This window comes from Eptatretus burgeri, chromosome 7 (assembly GCF_056783735.1).
Source record: "Eptatretus burgeri isolate ZD-2024b chromosome 7, Ebu_testis_v1, whole genome shotgun sequence".
NCBI lineage: Eukaryota > Metazoa > Chordata > Myxini > Myxiniformes > Myxinidae > Eptatretus > Eptatretus burgeri.
Window position 1 is genome coordinate 90,179,576 of NC_140967.1, and position 21,054 is coordinate 90,200,629.

Consider the following 21,054-nt stretch of genomic DNA (forward strand, 5'->3'; position numbering starts at 1 on the left):
ATGGACATTTATCCAACCAAGATATTCTAGTTTTGTATTTTTTATTAATTTTCTGAAATTTGTAGAATTTGTTCTTCATTTGGAAGTTGTGGGTTACGATGTGTAAATGAAGGTGGAAAACGTCTGATTTAATGCAATTCAATTCCAGACTATAAGGCAACAAAAGGTGAAAATTTTGAAAGTGGGTGTAGATTTTCTGTCGGCATTGTGTATAACATAGACCCTTGTGAACACATCATAGATAGCATGGACTTGGGTGGGAGTGGAGGGGGTGTGGATGTATAAAGGGGGTTGGTGGGGTTTCATGAAGGGTGAAAGATATCTGAGTGTGGTTGGGATGGGGTGTGTGTGTGTGTGTGTGTGTAGTTGGAACGGGGTGTGTGTGGTTGGGATGGGGGTGTGTGTGGTTGGAACAGGGGTGTGTGTGGTTGGGATGGGGGTGTGTGTGGTTGGGATGGGGGTGTGTGTGGTTGGGATGGGGGTGTGTGTGGTTGGGATGGGGGTGTGTGTGGTTGGGATGGGGTGTGTGTGGTTGGGATGGGGGTGTGTGTGGTTGGGATGGGGTGTGTGTGTGGTTGGGATGGGGGTGTGTGTGGTTGCGATGGGGTGTGTGTGGTTGGGATGGGGTGTGTGTGTGGTTGGGATGGGGTGTGTGTGTAGTTGGGATGGGGGTGTGTGTGGTTGGGATGGGGGTGTGTGTGGTTGGGATGGGGGTGTGTATGGTTGGGATGGGGTGTGTGTGGTTGGGATGGGGGTGTGTGTGGTTGGGATGGGGGTGTGTGTGGTTGGGATGGGGGTGTGTGTGGTTGGGATGGGGGTGTGTGTGGTTGGGATGGGGGTGTATGTGGTTGGGATGGGGGTGTGTATGGTTGGGATGGGGTGTGTGTGGTTGGGATGGGGGTGTGTATGGTTGGGATGGGGTGTGTGTGGTTGGAACAGGGTGTGTGTGGTTGCGATGGGGGTGTGTGTGGTTGGGATGGGGGTGTGTGTGTGGTTGGGATGGGGGTGTGTGTGGTTTGGATGGGGGTGTGTATGGTTGGGATGGGGGTGTGTGTGGTTGGGATGGGGGTGTGTGTGGTTGGAGCAGGGTGTGTGTGGTTGGAACGGGGTGTGTGTGGTTGCGATGGGGGTGTGTGTGGTTGGGATGGGGGTGTGTGTGGTTGGGATGGGGTGTGTGTGGTTGGGATGGGGTGTGTGTGTGGTTGGGATGGGGGTGTGTGTGGTTGGGATGGGGGTGTGTGTGGTTGGGATGGGGGTGTGTGTGGTTGGGATGGGGGTGTGTGTGGTTGGGATGGGGGTGTGTGTGGTTGGGATGGGGGTGTGTGTGGTTGGGATGGGGGTGTGTATGGTTGGGATGGGGTGTGTGTGGTTGGGATGGGGGTGTGTATGGTTGGGATGGGGTGTGTGTGGTTGGAACGGGGTGTGTGTGGTTGCGATGGGGGTGTGTGTGTGGTTGGGATGGGGGTGTGTGTGGTTGGGATGGGGGTGTGTGTGGTTTGGATGGGGGTGTGTATGGTTGGGATGGGGGTGTGTGTGGTTGGGATGGGGGTGAGTGTGGTGGGTGCAGGGTGTGTGTGGTGGGTGCAGGGTGTGTGTGGTTGCGATGGGGGTGTGTGTGTGGTTGGGATGGGGGTGTGTGTGGTTGGGATGGGGGTGTGTGTGGTTGGGATGGGGGTGTGTGTGGTTGGGATGGGGTGTGTGTGGTTGGGATGGGGGTGTGTGTGGTTGGGATGGGGGTGTGTGTGGTTGGGATGGGGGTGTGTGTGGTTGGGATGGGGGTGTGTGTGGTTGGGATGGGGGTGTGTATGGTTGGGACGGGGTGTGTGTGGTTGGAACGGGGTGTGTGTGGTTGGGATGGGGGTGTGTGTGGTTGGGATGGGGGTGTGTGTGGTTGGGATGGGGGTGTGTGTGGTTGGGATGGGGGTGTGTGTGGTTGGGATGGGGGTGTGTGTGGTTGGGATGGGGGTGTGTGTGGTTGGGATGGGGGTGTGTGTGGTTGGGATGGGGGTGTGTGTGGTTGGGATGGGGGTGTGTGTGGTTGGGATAGGGGTGTGTGTGGTTGGGATGGGGGTGTGTGTGGTTGGGATGGGGGTGTGTGTGGTTGGGATGGGGGTGTGTGTGGTTGGGATGGGGGTGTGTGTGGTTGGGATGGGGGTGTGTGTGTGTGGTTGGGATGGGGGTGTGTGTGGTTGGGATGGGGGTGTGTGTGGTTGGGATGGGGTGTGTGTGGTTGGGATGGGGTGTGTGTGGTTGGGATGGGGGTGTGTATGGTTGGGATGGGGTGTGTGTGGTTGGAACAGGGTGTGTGTGGTTGCGATGGGGGTGTGTGTGGTTGGGATGGGGTGTGTGTGGTTGGGATGGGGGTGTGTGTGGTTTGGATGGGGGTGTGTATGGTTGGGATGGGGGTGTGTATGGTTGGGATGGGGGTGTGTGTGGTTGGAACGGGGGTGTGTGTGGTTGGAACGGGGTGTGTGTGGTTGCGATGGGGGTGTGTGTGGTTGGGATGGGGGTGTGTGTGGTTGGGATGGGGGTGTGTGTGGTTGGGATGGGGGTGTGTGTGGTTGGGATGGGGGTGTGTGTGGTTGGGATGGGGGTGTGTGTGGTTGGGATGGGGGTGTGTGTGGTTGGGATGGGGGTGTGTGTGGTTGGGATGGGGGTGTGTGTGGTTGGGATGGGGGTGTGTGTGGTTGGGATGGGGGTGTGTGTGGTTGGGATGGGGGTGTGTATGGTTGGGACGGGGTGTGTGTGGTTGGAACGGGGTGTGTGTGGTTGGGATGGGGGTGTGTGTGGTTGGGATGGGGGTGTGTGTGGTTGGGATGGGGGTGTGTGTGGTTGGGATGGGGGTGTGTATGGTTGGGATGGGGTGTGTGTGGTTGGAACAGGGTGTGTGTGGTTGGGATGGGGGTGTGTGTGGTTGGGATGGGGGTGTGTGTGGTTGGGATGGGGGTGTGTATGGTTGGGATGGCGCTGTGTATGGTTGGGATGGGGTGTGTGTAGTTGGAACGGGGTGTGTGTGGTTGGGATGGGGGTGTGTGTGGTTGGGATGGGGTGTGTGTGGTTGGGATGGGGGTGTGTGTGGTTGCGGCTAAATGTGGAGTACATACAGGCACTAGTGAGCGAGCACCGTCCAGACCATCAACAACCATGTTCATGCGTCTCACATACAGTGCCTATCATGAGACATTTAAACTCGAATGAGATGATAACGGGGCTAGGTTTCCTCGAACAATGGTCAGGGTCTTTCTCTTACTTGACCCTGGGCTTGCTCAGGCCTCGTTGTGTATAAACCACGTGCTTATTCCCGTGTATTCATCCCTGTAGAAGCTCGAATGGATTCACTACATCACTACACGCACCACGTATCTCACCGGCTGGCACCATGGCCTGTTTCCCACCACTACATCGGACAAGTCGACCCTCTTGTGCTCGGTCATCGAAACCGTTAATGCCTGGTCGTGGTGCCTTACGGCGTCGGTGGCGCAGTTTGGTTCGATCGACGATAGCTACGATCCTCGAAGGATGCGGCGATTCAGCGCTCTCCTCCCTTCGTCCCCAACACTACACCGTGATCGCCACTCTCCTCCCCCGACCCTCACACCATCCCCCGACCCTCACACCATCCCCCGTTCTTTTAAAGCCAACACGTACCCATGAACCGCAAACAGCGCCTTTTCATTTGCTTTCTCAGTCATTCCAACTTTCTCCTTCTCTCTCTCCTTTATGTCCACACTCCTCCCCCCTCTCTCTCTCTCTCTGGAGTGGTCCATACCTCCTCCCCTCCCCCCACCCATACTACACCCCCTCCCCTCCCCCCCACCCATACTACACCCCCTCCCCATCTGCTGCGGCACTGCTGATGTCTGTGACGTCACGGGCCCGGCGTTCACGGCTCCGCAGAGCCCGCGCTCTGCCCTCAGTTCCCTGCACTCATCGCTCACGCACTCACAACTCACTCGCTCTCTGCACTCTCCTCTCCTCCCCTTCCCCAGTCCCCATCCCCATCCCCGTCCGAGTGCTGCTGGAGGAGTACGAGAGAGAAAGTGAGACGGAGCGGGAGACATGGGAACCTGCCTGGTGCTCCTGATGGTGGTGCTGATGGTGCAGTTCGCGCTGTTCGCTCATTCCGAGGTACCGTACCGCTCGACACGTGACGTCGTCCCATTGTCCGTCGGTTGCTGCATTCCTGTCTCCAATTGACCTGGAACCTCATCTTTTGTCCTCCCCCTTGCTCATGTCGTCCGTGTCCGCTCGATCCGCCCGCTTGTGCCCCGTCCGTCTATCTGCGTTTTTGGCGGTTTTTCAAACATCGCGTTCGACCATTCCTTGTGTCCGTCCCATAGTCCGTGGTCTCTCCCCGAGCGAGACTCGATTCCGGGCAAAGTGCTGCCCCGGTCTCCCCGGAGAGCTCGAGGAGCTGGTGGGCTGTGCCGAGCGACGTGCTGTGCATTCGCAATGAGCACAGCAAGTGCGCGCGTCCCTGTGTCTGACTGTCTGTGTCCGTGTCCGACACCTCCTGAGCCGTGTCTCCCCGTCTTCACAACCATCGCCTGACCTTGCATCGCTCTTGTATCGATTACATGGCTTCATCTTCCTGATGAGAGCATCAAGTTCTTATAAACAGCTCGTCGAAGTGCGGTTGTTGATGATAAGGTTTTGCATACCCACGTGACCATTGCAGAGTGTCCCTTTGTGGGTGGTGAGGTGGGGGTAGGGAAGGGGGCGTTGTGTGGTCGGGGAGGGTCCAAACTCACCCGGATAGAGATCGATCCATGCACACGACTGTGCTTTGTTTGGCCCTGAATTACCGAGCTGTTGTGTTTTCAACCTACGATCTCGTCTCGGGCCGTTTGCTTTGCTGCATCGTGATCGACTGATGCGTGGAATATCACCGTTGTCAGACTGGTTGTTGATTTAAGTTTGGTTTTAAAAAAACATAAATAAATCCCGCGCCACGATTGAAATCTACACTCAGCTTTGATTATTATTTTCCTGTCTCGTACATTAATATCATATTCCTTTGATATGTATACTGATTAGCAAACACACAAACATCAACTGAGAACTATAAAAGAGCAGGAAGGTATGTAAAAAAAGAAGGACTTGGACAGATTGGGGATAGACAAAGAAGGCTCATTGGAATGGCTAAGAAGATGTCAGCTCAACTACAGTTAACGCCCCAACACCAAGGACACCACACCAGAGGCTTTGATAAAATGGCAGGACTGAGCCAATCGGACGGGTGTAGGTTCTGCAAGGTAGAAACAGAAAGTACGAGCCACCTCATGTCGGGATGTAAAATACTCATGTCAGAACAGCTGTTCACACAAAGGTGTAACAATGTAAGTAGAGTAATCCACTGGAACAGGTGAAAAATCTTCAATGTCCCAGTTTTCACAAAACTCATGGAAACACGAACCAAAAGCGATAATTGAGAACAAGGAAGTAATGCTCACGTACGACCCGATGATCGATCTCATCGAGCGTGAACACAGAAAACGAAGCACTCCGATGGGACATAGCACTCGGATACAAAAAAAAAAAAGAGAAAATAAGGCATTCCTAATTGAGGTTTCAGTACACGGTGATTTTGGACTAAATGCAGAAATCAAGAAAATGACCAAATACCAAGATCTCACAAATGAAGTGAAAAGATCCTGGAAGTTGAAGAATGCCAAAATTGTACCGGTGATCATTGGAGCAACGGGAACGATGAAGAAGAACCTCACAGGGTTATTAAAAACCATCCCTGGGAATATTACTACAAACTACAGTTGGAAGCTGTCCGGGGCTCAGTGACCATCCTCAAAAGATCCCTCGGAACGAAACTTTGAGAACAAAGCTTCACAACGTCGCCCTTACCAAAACGGAGGTGCATACGTCTCACCCTGGGAGGGCTCTGTTCCGCCTTCTGAAACCCACATGTGGAGATAAGAATCACCACGCACAAGGACGCACTCACGCACCAGACATTCACAACCATGTTACCACCACATTTGATGCACAAACTCAAGCTCCAGAATCTGAACGTTGTCCGGTGAGTAGTGGAGGCAGTTCCATGACAGGATGATATTATAACATGACGATCCATTTTGTAGACTTCTGTGGCTGACAGTTATTGCTCTGAAGTCCACGGGCAGTGCTCTGTAAGAAGCGATTCATGATTGCTGAGCTTGCACTGCAGCATATAACCCACTAGTGCGTCGATATAATGACCACGCGGCAGTGTTTAAGGGGCCACTTGTCAATCACTGTGATAAAATGCAAACAACTATTTTTTTTTTTTTATGGAAAGTGTAGAGCATAAACGAATATATGAGAAATGGTACAGCGTTACATAAGTGATAGGTGAGCAGGTGACATCATGTAAATCAACAAGGGGGAGTGATCGGATGAGCAGGAGTTTCAATGCAAACGTAATTTGCAGGTGAGCATGAGATGAGATAACCACATGATAGTGAAGAAGTTGGCCAGGTAACGTCAAGTAAGCACGAGGCAGGTGAGCGTGTCATATTACATCCTGTCGAGGTGAGTTTGTGCGGATCGCAAGATGATGGAACTCGGTTGAGGTCGAGAACAAAAGAAATCCGACTGAGGATATTTGATGTAGGATTTAGAGGTGGATAAAGGGATGTGCATAGGACGGGGAAGCTGATGTGTAGATTTAAAGGGCAAGACATTCAGAACTAGAAGAAGTAGAACGGCACTCGGTAGAGAGCATACATCCACCAGGCAGAACAGTTCACGTTTTGTATTCCACTGATAGGCCGGATCTGGATCCAGGCCTTAACCAAAATCGAATCTGCTTGTTCTTGTCACCTACCCAACTCATCCACCAAGTTTTGTCATAATCCATCCACAACTTTTTGAGATAGCATGTTATATCTCGTTTTTGGCCCCATCTCTCAATTGTCTGCCTGGTGTTGGCTTAAGGGTTAGGGTGGCAGGCTTGGGATCCCAGGATCCTGCGTTAAAACCTGCTCAGCTGTTGAATTACTACCAGGTGGGGTTTTACTGCCTATCATCCTTCCGAGGTCGACAAAATGAGTGCCAGCATGCTGGTATACTGTGTCGGAGTGGCGACCCATCCAGGATTGTGCCCAATAGCCAAGGAGACTGCTTAAGCAGCACCACAGAGTATGGTCCCAATCTCCTCCTCCTCCTCTCAATTGTGAAGAATCGGTTAAAAAAATTAAAAAGTCTTGGAGTCCAGATTCAGATCTTTACCAAAATCGAATCAATTTGTCCTTGTCACACACCCAACATGTCCACTAAGTTTCGTCCGAGTCCGTCTATGCCTTTTTGAGATATCCTGCTCACAGACAAGCAGGGGTTGAAACATAACCTCCGTGCACCTTCGGTGGTGGAGGTAATAAACACTTGCGTCCATAATGGGAGAGGATAAAGCAGATTATACAGTCTAAGCTTTGAATTCCCACTCAGGTGACATGTGCAGTCTCACTGACTTTGTGGAATTGCAGAAAAACAACTGGAGAAGATTATTCATATATTTTGGAACGGACAACAAATAATTTTTTTTTGGGGGGGGGGTAGGTGAACGATCTACTTCTTTTTTTTTCAACCACTCCACACCACAAAGGCACATAGGGCTGCCAAGGCAGTTTCATTAGCGAGGAGTACAGTCCTGGATGGGTCGTCACTCCAACACAGGTTACCCTGAATGGTTATGACCACAGTGCACTGGTACTCATATCGCCAACCACAGAAAGATGACAGGCTGAGTCAACTCCACTTGGTGTTAATTCAACAGAAAACAGGGGCTCAACCTCAGGACCTTTAGGTCTCAAGGCAGCCACCTCAACCACTAAGCCAACATCAGGCTTGATCTACTTCTTACGTACGCACAATTGACGTGGCTGGTGTTGGTTTCGAGAGTGTGTACACACGGTATATGGTACATATGGGAACTGGACGGCGGCGTGAAAGGAAGGGCAATGCGTACAGTGAGTGCCCTTACAAAGTCTACACCCCCATTCAAAATTTTCACCTTTTGTTGCCTTAAAACCTGGAATTAAATTGCATCAAATCAGACTTTTCCCCACTTTCATTTACACATCGTAACCCACAACATCCAAGTGAAAAACAAATTCTCCAAATTTCAGAAAATAAATTGAAAATACAAATCGAGAATGTCTTGGTTGGATAAGTGTTATCAGAATAGCAATTCTGTTACCTTTACAGTAGCAATTTTAAACAAGAAGGGCACTCTGTAGAGCGCATAGCTCCGCCACATAATGTCTGATCCACGAGAACATATCAGGTAATCGGGCCCAATACATTTTGAAACATCATGCTATATATTGTTTTTGGCCCGATCTCTCAATGATAAAGAATCACTTTAAAAATTACATAATTCTCGTATCCAGATCTGAAATCGGATCTTCACCAGAATCTAATCAATTCGTCCTTGTCATACACCCAACCTGTTCAAAAAATTTCATCTGAATCCGTCCACAACTTTTTGAGATATTCTGGACACAACGAAACGAACAAACAAACAGACAGAAAGGAGTGAAAACATAACCTCCTTCCACCTTTGGTGGTGGTGGTGGTAAATTAACTCAGGTGTAACCAATCACCTTCAAAAATCACACACCAAGTTAATTGACCTCCACCTGTGATAAATTGTCATGATTCTGATTATTTCAGAATAAAATCGGCTGTTCCTGTTGGTTTCCTCTGCTGGGTAGTGCATTTCACAGCAAGGACTCAACCATGAGCACCAAATGAGCTTTCAAAAGACCTCCGGGATAAAGTTGTGGAAAGGCACAGATCAGGGGATGGCTATAAAAATATTTCAAAGGTCCTGAATATCCCTTGGAGCACAAGTCAATACAATCATTAAGAAGTTGAAGGCGTATGGTACCACCAAGACCCTGCCTAGATCAGGCCATCCCTCCAAACTGGATGACCACCAAGAGGCCAATGGCAACTTTGAAAGAGCTACTTGTCTTTACGGCAAAGACTGGTCACTGTGTGCATGTGACAACAACATCCAAAGCACTCCACAAGTCTGGCGTGTACAGTCGGTTGGCAAGAAGGAAGTCATTACTCCAAAAAGCCCACCTTGAGTCGCATTTTATGCTTGCAAAAAGACACTCCAGAGATTGTAAACCCATGTGGCAAAAAGTTTTGTGGCCTGATGAAACCAAGATGGAACTTTTTGGCCAAAATGCAAAGCGTTACGTTTGGTGCAAACCCAACACAGCACATAATGCAAAGAACACCATCCCTACTGTGAAGCATGGTGGTGGCAGCATCATGTTCTGAGGATGTTTCTCATTAGCAGGGACTGGGGCACTTGTCAGGATAGAAGGGAAAATGGATGGAGAAAAATACAGAAACATCCTCGAGGAAAACCTGCTACTCTCTGCAAGAAAACTGAAATTGGGACGGAAGTTCACCTTCCAGCATGACAACGACCCGAAGCACGCAGCCAAAGCTACACTGGAGTGGCTAAGGAACAAAAAGATAAATGTCCTTGAGTGGCCCAGTCAGAGCCCCGACCGAAATCCAATCAAATATATGTGGCACAACTTGAAGATTGCTGTCCATCAACGCTCCCCACGCAACTTGACTGAGCTTGAATAGTTTTGGACAGAAGATTGAGCAAATATCACTTGGAAGTTGTGGGTTAAGATGTGTAAATAAAGGTGTGAAAAGTCTGATTTAATGCAATTTAATTCCAGGCTATAAGGCAACAAAAGGTGAAAATTGTGAAAGTGGGTGTAGACTCTCTATCGGCACTGTATAGATATATGTATCTCTATTTTCCATATTTTTTGTACATTTCATGTTCAATTCGATCAAAAGTTGATTCTGCCTTTTTTTTTCTTTTTTTTTCCAAGGTCCGAGGCTCATGGAGTAACTGTGACACACACACACACACACACACACACACACACACACACACACACACACACACACACACACACACACACACACACACACACACACACTGATATCCAACACCAGACTTGATTTCAGACTTGAGCTTGTGATCTTGTACTACAGTGATGTTTTCTACATTTAACTGTCTAAAATGGCCTTGTATGAACTGCCTTAAGTGTCCTCATTAGTCTGTAGTTCGCTTAACGGTGAAGGTGGCTGGTCTTAAGTTTGAGCCCGTCGTTCCGTTAAATATTACCATGTGAGTTTAGTTAACTCGGTCTGCCATCTGTCTGAGGTCGGCAAAACGAGTATCATCGGAGTGGAAACGGGGCACTGCAACAGCAGCACAGCCGGGCTCCCAGCTATGATGCAACCAGCAGCCACAAGCTTCATACGAAATAATTGTCTAAAATGTCTTTGTATAGACTGTAAATTGTGGTCATATTAACGGTCGATATTCTCCTTGTATAAAGTCTAAAAGGTATTTGCATGAATTGTTTAACAACTCTACCTTGGACACGCTGCTTCTGATCTCCCAACAATGGATGGAGGCTTGCAATGTCAGACATGAGATCAGGGTCCTCTCTCTGGACATATCTCGAGCTTTTGATGCCTTCCTATCTTAACTATCTGCCTATGGCATCCAAGGCCAACTCCACTCTTGGATTACTGACTTCCTCTTCTCTCGTAGCCAACGTGTGGCTCCCAACAGGAATCCGCTAATCTCCTCTCCATGTCAAGGCTGGAGTGCTCCACGACAGTCAGTGTTCTGGGCCCAGTCCTCTTCGTGATCTTCACATATGATCTCTCTGACTCTCTGGAAAATCCTCTTTGTCTATTTGCTGAGGGAGGAATCCACCCTCTCCCGTGACATCCTTCATCCTTCAGGTAGACAGGCCGCAGCTTCTTCCCTCTCTGCAGACCTTGACGGAACCACACCTCTTTAAATCCAGACCCCTCTCTCTCTCTCTCTCTCTCTCTCTCTCTCTCTCTCTCTCTCTCTCTCTCTCTCTCTCTCTCTCTCTCTCTCTCTCTCTCTCTCTCTCTCTCTCTCTCTCTCTCTCTCTCCTCTCTGTCTCTCTCTCTCTCCAAAAGAAGGATCATCTGGAAAAACCCTCCCATCTACTTTCTCAATAATTTTCTTAAAGAACTTCAGTCATTCAACCTTTTGGGCCTCATTGTCAGCCATGATCTTTCTTTAGCAAACCACACTTCTAAAGTCGGCCTCTAATGCCAGCTGCCAACTGGGCATCCTCCATCTTAAAAAGTCCTTCCTTGGCACACCTGAACTCCTATCTACCTACAAGGCTTTCATCCGCAGCTTGATGGAGTACTGATCTCTCCTATCTCACACCTTTCTCAGCTTGGCATCGTGGAAATCAAGGCCTTCAAGATCATTGGAATCTCCCACGATTAAGCTGAGTCCATTGGCCTATCTCTTTCCCATCGCAGACACGTCAGTGGTCTCTGTCTTCGACCAACTCCTTTCTGGTCCTGCGCCCTCTGCTCCTTCCGTTCTCTGTCCCCCCCAGGTTTCTGCAGGGCACACACAGTGCACGATCAACCCCCGTTCTTGGTGAAACTCTCAAAATCCAGAATCACTGCTCCAATCCACTCATTACCTCCACTACCGAAGGTGAAGGAGGTTATGTTTTCACCCCTTTCTGTCTATTCGTCTGTCTGTTTGGGTGCAGAATATCTCAAAACGTTGTGGACGGATCCAGATTAAATTTTGTGGACATGGTCGGTGTGTGACAAGGACAAACTGATTAGAATTTATGAAGATCCAGATCCGGATCCGACTACTATAATTTTTAAAGTGATTCTTCACCATTGAGAGATCGGACCAAAAACTATACAGTACTGTATACCATGATATTTCAAAAATATATTGGGCCTGATATGTTATCATGGATCAGGCATAACGTGGCGGAGGTATGCGCTCTACCGAGTGCCCTTCTAGTTACCTTCGCATTCTGCGAAAGGTTGTGTTTTGGTCGGCGTGTATTTATTTATTTATTTATTTGTAATCTTGTGATTCGTATAACTCAAAAAGTATTAAACCGAATTGCATGAAATTTGGTGGGATGATTGGTTATTAGCCAGGAAGCATTCGATTAGATTTTGGGATTGTTCGGGTCAAAGGTCAAAGGTCAAGGTCAAGGTCACAAAAAGGTCAAAATCGTCTTTTTACGATAACACGGTCAATTTTTATTCAATTTGCATGCAACTAACGCCAAAATGTTCAGAATTCAACGCCTCATCTTGTGATATGCAATATGACACAATGACGCCCATACTCTTGTTACCGGTTAGGGGACAAAGGTCAGGGGGGTCACGACCTTGAAAAATATGCGGTTTTTGTCATAACGCGGTCAATTCTTGTCCGCTTTACATGAACCCAGCACCAAAATGTTCAGAATTTAATGCCCAATCTTGTGACACAATGACGTCATAACGCATGTCACCGGTTGGGGTAAAATGTCGTGGGGGGGGGGTCACGCCCTTGAAAAATATGCGGTTTTCGGCATAACTCGGTCAATTCTTATTCGATTTGCATGAAACCAGCATCAAACGAGATTACCTTCTCTTGTTGAAACGTTGTATTCACCGAGCTTGCGAGTGAAGACTCGCCAAAACGATGTGAGTTGATTGTTGTTTAGTCCGTAGCCCCGAAAGTCGGGGGGGGTCATGACATTATAGATCTGTGGTTTGTGTCATAAGACCATTCATATGAAACCAGTTCCCCACACTCATACCAAGAACAAAAATAGTAGTAGCGGCGAAGGTATGCGCTCTATGAGTGCCCTTCTAGTTCATTCCTGTTTTCCCTCACCTGTGGAACCAATTTCCACATTCCCTTAATTCTCATTCTTCTTTCTAGGGCTTCAAGACAGCTGTTCACCACCATCTCAGATCATATCTCCCATCCACAACCATGATATTTGCTACTCCTATGACCCCCCCCTCCTCCTCTCCCACCAAGGCCACCTCCTTCCAGTTTCCAGTCTTTCCTCTCTGAGAATTTACAGCTGCATCCACATTGTCCATGCCCTGTGTCTTATCCTATCCCTCATTTTCCCCACATGCCTTATTTCACCAAATGTCCCTCTATTTTATCATTCTCACCATCAGAAGCCGACATTATTCCAGGCATTCTCACTGGAAGCTGACAGCTCCAAGGAAGCAGGCCACTCTGTGGCCACACAGTAACCACACAGTGATTCAGTGTCCACTTTGAGTACGGTAGCTCAGCAGTTCCAACCACATTAAAGTCATACCAAAGACTTAAAAAATGGGACATGCTGCTTCCTTGCTTGATGCTCAGCATTTTAAAAGGATAGAGCATGGACAAATAACCATATGCTGGGAAATGTAGCACAGCCTTTGATTGGTCTAATGGCCTCCACCCGCGTCGAAGATCCTTGAAAAGGAATTCTTATTATTATTATTGCTATTATAGTTTAACATCCGCATCCCATTACTTATCCGTTAATTTGAACGCAGCACCTTGGTGCTGATTGCTGATGCAGTGCCCCCTGTAGTTAAAGGCAGGAAATAGTAGGGTCCCCAGCTTTACGCCCATCCCATGGACAAAATAAATGTGAGAGGCGAGATTATTAATGCACGCGTGTAGCGCAAAGCGGTGGTTACACAATTGGTTCATTCTGTCTGTCATCACTCTCATTCTATTATAATTGAGGAACTACTTGAGTTCAACTGAATTATATATTTTGAACATGGGAGCACACTAATCCGAACACGAACCTGCGGGTCAGCTGTACTTTGGCTCTGAATTTGGCAAATTGCATGTTTCCTCATCTCAAGCACAAATGTGCACAACATGGTAAAGAAATTGCTTCAGTCTGTCTGTCTGTCTGTCTGTCTGTTTGTCTGTCTAACAGTTAAACAAAATAGAAAATCATTTCAAAACGGGAAACTTAGTGTTTTTAGGGACGTCATAAAGGACACAAACAACAGGCATGAAGAACTAATGTAATGTGACAAATAAGGTGGTGTAAAAGATAGTTTATCAGTGGTGGTAATCTTCCAAGAAAAGGGTGGGGGGGGGGTTCTCTAGCCTCTAAAACTCTTCTTTTATTTCAATTGAATTATATATTTAAACAATGTAGAATACAAATCACATTGTTTGCACTTGCAAAAACTTCCAGTTTAGCAGTACTTGGGCAAAATTTTACACCGTCACAACCAATCAAATTTGCCGCGCGCTCTGAGGGTGGAGTAACAGTGAGATCAGGACAAAAAATGGTGGCACCTAGCGATGCAGCCACAAAGGTAACTTTGTCCAAAATATCTGTTTGTTTCGTACATCTTTGTTCATCGTCAATTTCTCTGAGAAGAGTTGGCAGAAGGTTCAGCCCTGGACTGTTCCCATTTGCCCATTGGCTTTGTATGGTTACCATCACACCTGTTATTCAAAGTTCACGAACAACCCTGTTATAGATCGTGCTCAAACGCAAAACAAGGGTTGAAAAGATCTTTCCCACGTCCTTTTTCTCAACACTTTGGGGGTAAGGTGTTCTATGAACTCTCTCGTTCAGTTGAATAATGATCAACAAACGGTTTTGGTTTATTGATGACTTTTTTTTTTTTAAAAAATACAAAAGTGTTTTTTTAAGTGGGAGTATCCATTATCTTATTTACCAAACATTCTGCTCTATTATGGTTAACAATAATTTGTGTTTGGCTTGAGCTTTGATAACAGAGGATGCTCTGGCAGTGAGGCTTTCGCTCAGTGAGTACGTGGCGTGTATACTTGTGATAAGGGCGATGGCCAAAATTTCCACCACAATTGCCGCAATAAATATAATTTGACCCTGATTAACGATCTGGTAAAAGTGATGCAAACAAAGTTGAAAGGCTGTTCGTGTTTAGTATCTGGTGCGGTGGATGCAAACTGCATGGTGAACTGACAAACGACAACCCCTGTGCACAGTATTATTGGTGAACTATAAATAATTCTGATTCAGATATCAGACGAGGGACGATGTTTAGTGACGTCAGCAGTTTGTATGCACACACACACACACACACACACACACACACACACACACACACACACACACACACACACACACACACACACACACACACACACACACACACACACACACACACACACACACACACACACACACACATGACCCGGCGGCCATATTGGAGTGCAGGTGGAGGACGTAAGAACGTCCATTCACAATCGGTGAAGTAGAGAGTTAATGTTATTGTGCTTTGTGTGCTTTCATGGCCAAACAGTAGAGATCGAAGCTTGTGCCGAAGCTTGGGTTTGTCGATACGTTGGACACTGTCTACAAGGCGATATTGTAAAAACTCCAGACTATATCGCCAACACAGACCCATATGAATTGCTGAATACAGCAAGGTCCAGAAGCGAGATGAACTTTCCAAGTATTTTATATCCAGATACGCTCAATTATCTTATATTTACAAAAAAAACAAAAACAATTTACACCCTGGAAGAGGTAAGTCATGGAAAAGTTTGGATGCCTGCAACCAGTTGACATCTGGCTGGATATAATAGGTGATGTGGCTGTTTTTTGTGAAGAATGGCTATCACGTTGTAAGAGCAAACGTAGGCCTATAATACGCCAATGGCACGGACTCGTGTGGTTGAACAGATAAGCTTCATGTTATACCGCTGCCACCGAAGGAGGACGGAGATTATGTTTTCACCCCTGTTTATTTGTTTGTTTGTTTGTTTGTTTGTTTGTTTGTTTGTTTGTCTGTGAGCGGTCATATCTCAAATGGTTGTGGACGGATTCAGCGGAAATTTGGTGGACCAGTTGGGTGTGGGACAAGGACGAATTGATAAGATTTTGGTGAAGATCCGAATCTGGATACGAGAATATTTTAAGTGATTCTACACCATTAAGAGGTGGGGGGGGGGGAAACGATATACAGCACGATATCTCAAAAAGCTATTGACGGATAAACGGATTATTACAAAACTTGATGGATGAGTTGGGGAGGTGACAAGAACAAGCTGATTAGATTTTTGGTATGTGACAAGGACGAATGGTCTGGATACATATCTGACCTATCAATGGGATACAAAACGTAAGGTTACCATACGTCCGGTTTTCCCTGGACATGTCCTCCTATTCGGTTCTTAAATCTCCGTCTTGCCATGTTTTGAAAACATCTAAATTGAGATGTTTGCAGTCGAAATTCATTGAGATCCATAACACACCAAACGAGACCGATGATATGATCGCTCAATTCATAAAGGAAACTCTTGAAAAGAATGTCTTCTTTTTCGGAGTGTCCCTCTCCGGAGTGTCCTCCAGAGAGCTAAAAGATAGGTGTGCTACCTCTGTAACACACACACACAAACACACACACACACACACACACACACACACACACACACACACACACACACACACACACACCTCATAACAAAGTCAAGCTTCCATATCAAAATCTTGATAGTGTTGCTCCAGGCAATCTGTGATATGACAACCAATTAAATCCTCCCTTATCGGCACGATTACCACAACAAAATACAGCACAAAAATTCACCATTTCATCAAATGTAAACACAATGATACACTCCACGTGTAGTTTTGCTTTGTTTGCTTGCACTCTCAGATTCGTCGACCTGCCCGTGAGCCTTCTTCTCCTCTTCATCCTGTCCGTCACCTCAACGTCCCTCCTCATCACCTGCTCGTGGCTGCTCCGCGCCCATCCTTTCACCCATTACCACCAGAGCCGAGTCCCCCATTTTTGTCCTTTTCCCATCAGAGATTGAGTCCGGAGTGAGGAACCTTAGTTTCTTTAGATTCATTTTTATTCACATTATATATTGTTATGGTTTCCACCCGCCCGGCGTGCGAGCGACCGCTTTTAACTAATCGCGGCCACGCGCCCACCGGACGGGCAATCCTAGTCGCAGCTTTCGGATCAACGCTGAAATCCAGCTACGGGTGTGTTTTTAATCACATCGTAAATCAGCCAACTATTCTGTCCATGCGCGACAGGGTCCGATCGCCGAATTGTCGATTTACCTAAGTATGCGCGCAGACAGAAATGCCGGGGATTTACACCTCAACGGGACCTGCTTGGAAACGAGCTGCTTAAGCAGCTCGCTCCGTTGGCGATTTGCCGAGCGGCGTATTATCGCGAGGCCCCGTTGGACCCGATTATCTTGTCGGCTATGAACAGCCAGCTAATATTCCGTACGTAATAATGGCAGTCAATGACAGGAAAGGACGTAACGAAGAGGTGAACATTTAAACAATGACATTTATTTCACACAGGCACGTATGCAATGGGGGTAAGGGACAAAACACGAGTAAACAAAGACCTACAGCCGTTTGTCTATTTATTATGTACACAATCACTTAACAGTTCTACTTTTGGACATGGCGCCACAACTTTCATACAAAGAAAACCCCAGGAAACAAAAGGGCAGAACTGGACCCGTATGCCTTTAATGTTCGCGGAGCTGTGGAGACCGCAAGAGCTCCGAGAGGCCGTGCTGGTTACCTGCCACCCTCGTGGTGACTCGCTGGGTGACCCTCGATGTTTTGCCGTAAATATGGCATGGCAGCTTGGTTGGTCCAGGCCCCGCCGTGCGGCCTGGTGGATCACCCCTCGGAGGAACGAACGGGCCTTGCTCTCTTTTACGAGTTGATGCTCTTTGAAAAGCCTGCCCGCTCCTCAGCGTTGCTCGGACCGTCTCGGGGCCGGCTGGCGACTTCTCTCCAGCTGTGTCCACTGACCCACGGTTCGACACCGTACTGCCAGCTTGGCTGCGCTCCGATGACCCCGACTGCCCTCCACTGGACTCGAACCTTGACAGAGTGCTCACAGACTTCTCAGCGAACCCAGACCGACTCCAGGCAAAACTGAAACTCGACGGTTCAGCCCCGCCTTTTATGGGGTCCGGGGGGGGGGTGAGTTTGATCCCCCACCTTCGACCTTTCACCCGCCACTGGGTTCGCCCCTTTTGGTATTTTGATCCGATCTCGTCGTGAAATGCGTAGAAAGCGGTCGTGGCAGAGATCATCGGCCGTGGAAAGCGGACGTGGCAGAGATCATCAGCTCCCACCCTAACAAGGGAGTCCCCGTGCCTGTCGGCGGATGGTGTTGTTCGTGGGGATTCGCCGTGGCTGGCGAAAAGATGGCGGCGTTTGTGGAGATGAAGGTGAGGCGATGTTGTTCGTTTGTGGAGATTTTGTTGAGGAGATGCTGAGGAGATGTCGCGGTTGGCCCTGTGGTGGGGATGGCATGGTTGTTGAGATGTGGTTGTGGTTGTTGAAGTAGTGGTTGTGGTTGTTGAGATGCGGTTGTTCCAAAATAAAGATAGCAAAAGAATAATGGCTGACTCAAAGATCACAGCCCGGTTACACGAATAAATCCCTTTCGACATCGGTGGGGAAATCTAATCTGAACACACACTTATCGACATAAATGATCTCTGGGAAACCTGAATGGTGGTCTGTGAATTTCCACAACTGTAACAATATTATTATTTATTATTGATTCGTCGTTTCCCCCTTTCTTCCCTATCCCCACCCACCGTCACCTCCTCATGATCACCACTCCCTGATTTATTGCTTGTGGTTCGGGAATAAACCTGTTGGTTTTAAAACGAGCTAAGTTTCTCATGTTTCTCCTCATGACTCGCATGCGCATTGTCCGCCATCATGGGATTTCAACCTCCCGCCGCAACGAGCTCGACAGTAATTGAGCCGTTGACGCTACACTCCGCTACAATTTTGCGTGCTCCATCCATGTCCTTCTCAAGGTTTCCTGCTGTCCTGGAATAATAAATGTTACCTTTGGAACCACTGCATGGGCTCTCATTCCCACTTCTTCAATCCCGAAAAGACAGGCTTTTGTAACAGGAATGTTTATGATTAAATGGACACAATTTTTTTTGTTTCGAGTAAATCGATTCTGAACTTTACAACCAAGTAAATCGATTATTATTATTATTATTATTATTATTATTATTATTATTATTATTATTATTATTAATGAAAATTAGTTATTACCTTTCAAGTGAAACCTCACTCCCAGCCTTGGTTCACTCCTGGCTGTGCTACTGCTATCTTTCATTGAAACCACTTCTTTCCATCAGTCCTATAGAATTGTGTCTGGTGAAGCTCATTATCTTTTTCAACTTGCTGGTAACCACTGCAAGAACTAGCTGAAGCTAAGTCCATTTACTCTCAGTCTGTTTATAACTCTATTTTAACACAACTCCTTGGCTCCAGAGACTCTTGGACAGTTGCTGGCAGTGTTCTTAACTCAAATCGATCAACAGTCGCTGTCCTTTTCAATGGTCCTGAATTCCTTCCCTCCGCCATTGATAAAGCCAACCTCTTTCCGGAGCGTTTCACTCCAAACTCCACACTTGATGGACCAAAATCAATCGCTGCTGACTTGTCCATCCCGTGTGGCCGTTAATGTATCCACTGTCATTATCATTCCTCAGAAAGTTAGGAAAGTCATCCGAAGGCGAGACATTTCAACAGCTACTGGACCAGATTGTATCACTGAAGATGTGCTTGCCGCAGTTTCTCCGTATCCTTTCAAAACTGTACAACCAATTCCCATTAAAGTTTATTTCCCACCTTTCTGAAAGTTGGCTTTGGCTGTACCTGCATTTAAAGGCTCTGGGGAAAAATCTGATCCATCCAACCATAGGCGGATCAGCCTTCTTCCCATTATGACCAAACTATTTGTATGCATTATCAATGAGCAGCTTATGGCTTTCCTGGAAGACCACAATCTCTGAACTGATGCTCAGTATGGATTCCATCATTTCCGATTTATTGATGATGTTCTTTCCCTCATAACTGAATACGTGAACCAGGCCGTAGACCAGCGTTGTGAGTTGAGGCCAGACTTGTAGCCCTTGACATCTCTAAGGCTTTTGATAAAGTTTGGCATAAGGGTCTCATTCATAAGCTTAAGCCATATGGTATCTCTGGGCCTTTGCTTACAATATTTTCAGACTTTCTCACAGATTGCCAAACTTTTGTCTGGCATGAGGGTCAATATTCTGCAGCCCATAACATTAATGCAAGTGTTCCCCAGAGCTCCGTGTTGGAGCCTTCTTTGTTTCTGATTTACATAAATGACCTGCCCAACAACATTTCATCTCGGCTAGCCATTTATGCTGAAGACTCAACCCTATAGGCTACTTATCCTGGCTCCCTGCCTGGATCACTCCGCCTTCAAGCAAAAAACTGAATTGGGACCTTGAGAATGTCATTAACTCGGGGAAAAGTCTGGTTCATCAGCATCAATCAAAAGAAGACCCACTTACTATCCGTATTCAGGTCAAGATCCCCCTGTTTTCATAACCTGGTTATGGACCGAACACCATTAAAATAACTTGGTGGCATCTATCTTCTTGATCTGGGTATCATTTCTTACCTTGGTTGGGATAAGTACTTTTCTGACATTGCCAAAAGAGCTTTCCAACCACTTGGCTGCTTGTATTGGGTTCACCGATACTTCCCTCCCGAGGCCTCGTTACAAGACCACCATACATCCAGTCACAAAATACTATAGTCACATATGGACGTGTGCTCTGACTCATCTTCTTTCGCTTCTTGACAGAATTCAACAGAGCTGTTAACCTGGTAGGCCATAATCTGGCATCATCTCTGGAACCTCTCTTGGTTTGATACTCTGTGGCCTCTCTGTGTTTCTTCTGCAGGTACGATAATTAATTAATGGAAGATGTTCAAAGGGCCTTTTACTACTTGTCCCTCCTTTACATACTTGTGCTAGACACGTGTGTCAGCCTCTGCACACCCCCTACTGTGTTTCCAAGTTCAACAAAGTACAATATTCCTCTTTTTTCCCCATGCAATGCCAAACTCTCGAATTCCCTACCTGTATCCTGTTTCCCAGTTACATACAACTTTTCCCAGTTTAAGAGAGATGTTTTTTTTTTCTTTTTTGTACACACAATCGAGACTTGTGGAAGAGCTAGCACACTGAATGGATCAGGACGTAACAGACAAAAACAGTACGCAAAACATGCATGCATGGAAAAGGAAACTCCAAGGAGGAAAAACTGGAAAATTAGGATGGATTTGGGTGGGGTGAACAAGGGAAGAAAAGATGATGGTTTTGGATTGG

General features: G+C 47.2%; 1 protein-coding gene across 2 annotated transcripts in view; it reads left to right on the top strand.

The window, feature by feature from the left end:
• The first annotated feature begins 3,834 nt into the window (after nucleotides 1-3,834).
• LOC147023767 (cadherin-2-like) overlaps nucleotides 3,835-21,054 on the top strand; it is a 55,305-nt gene continuing 38,085 nt past the window's right edge. For both annotated transcript variants that reach the window (XM_085889538.1, XM_085889539.1), the window contains exon 1: nucleotides 3,835-4,128. In XM_085889538.1, coding sequence (XP_085745664.1) covers nucleotides 4,060-4,128 — 69 coding nt within the window. In that variant the 5' untranslated portion in view covers nucleotides 3,835-4,059. The remainder of the gene's footprint in view (nucleotides 4,129-21,054) is intronic.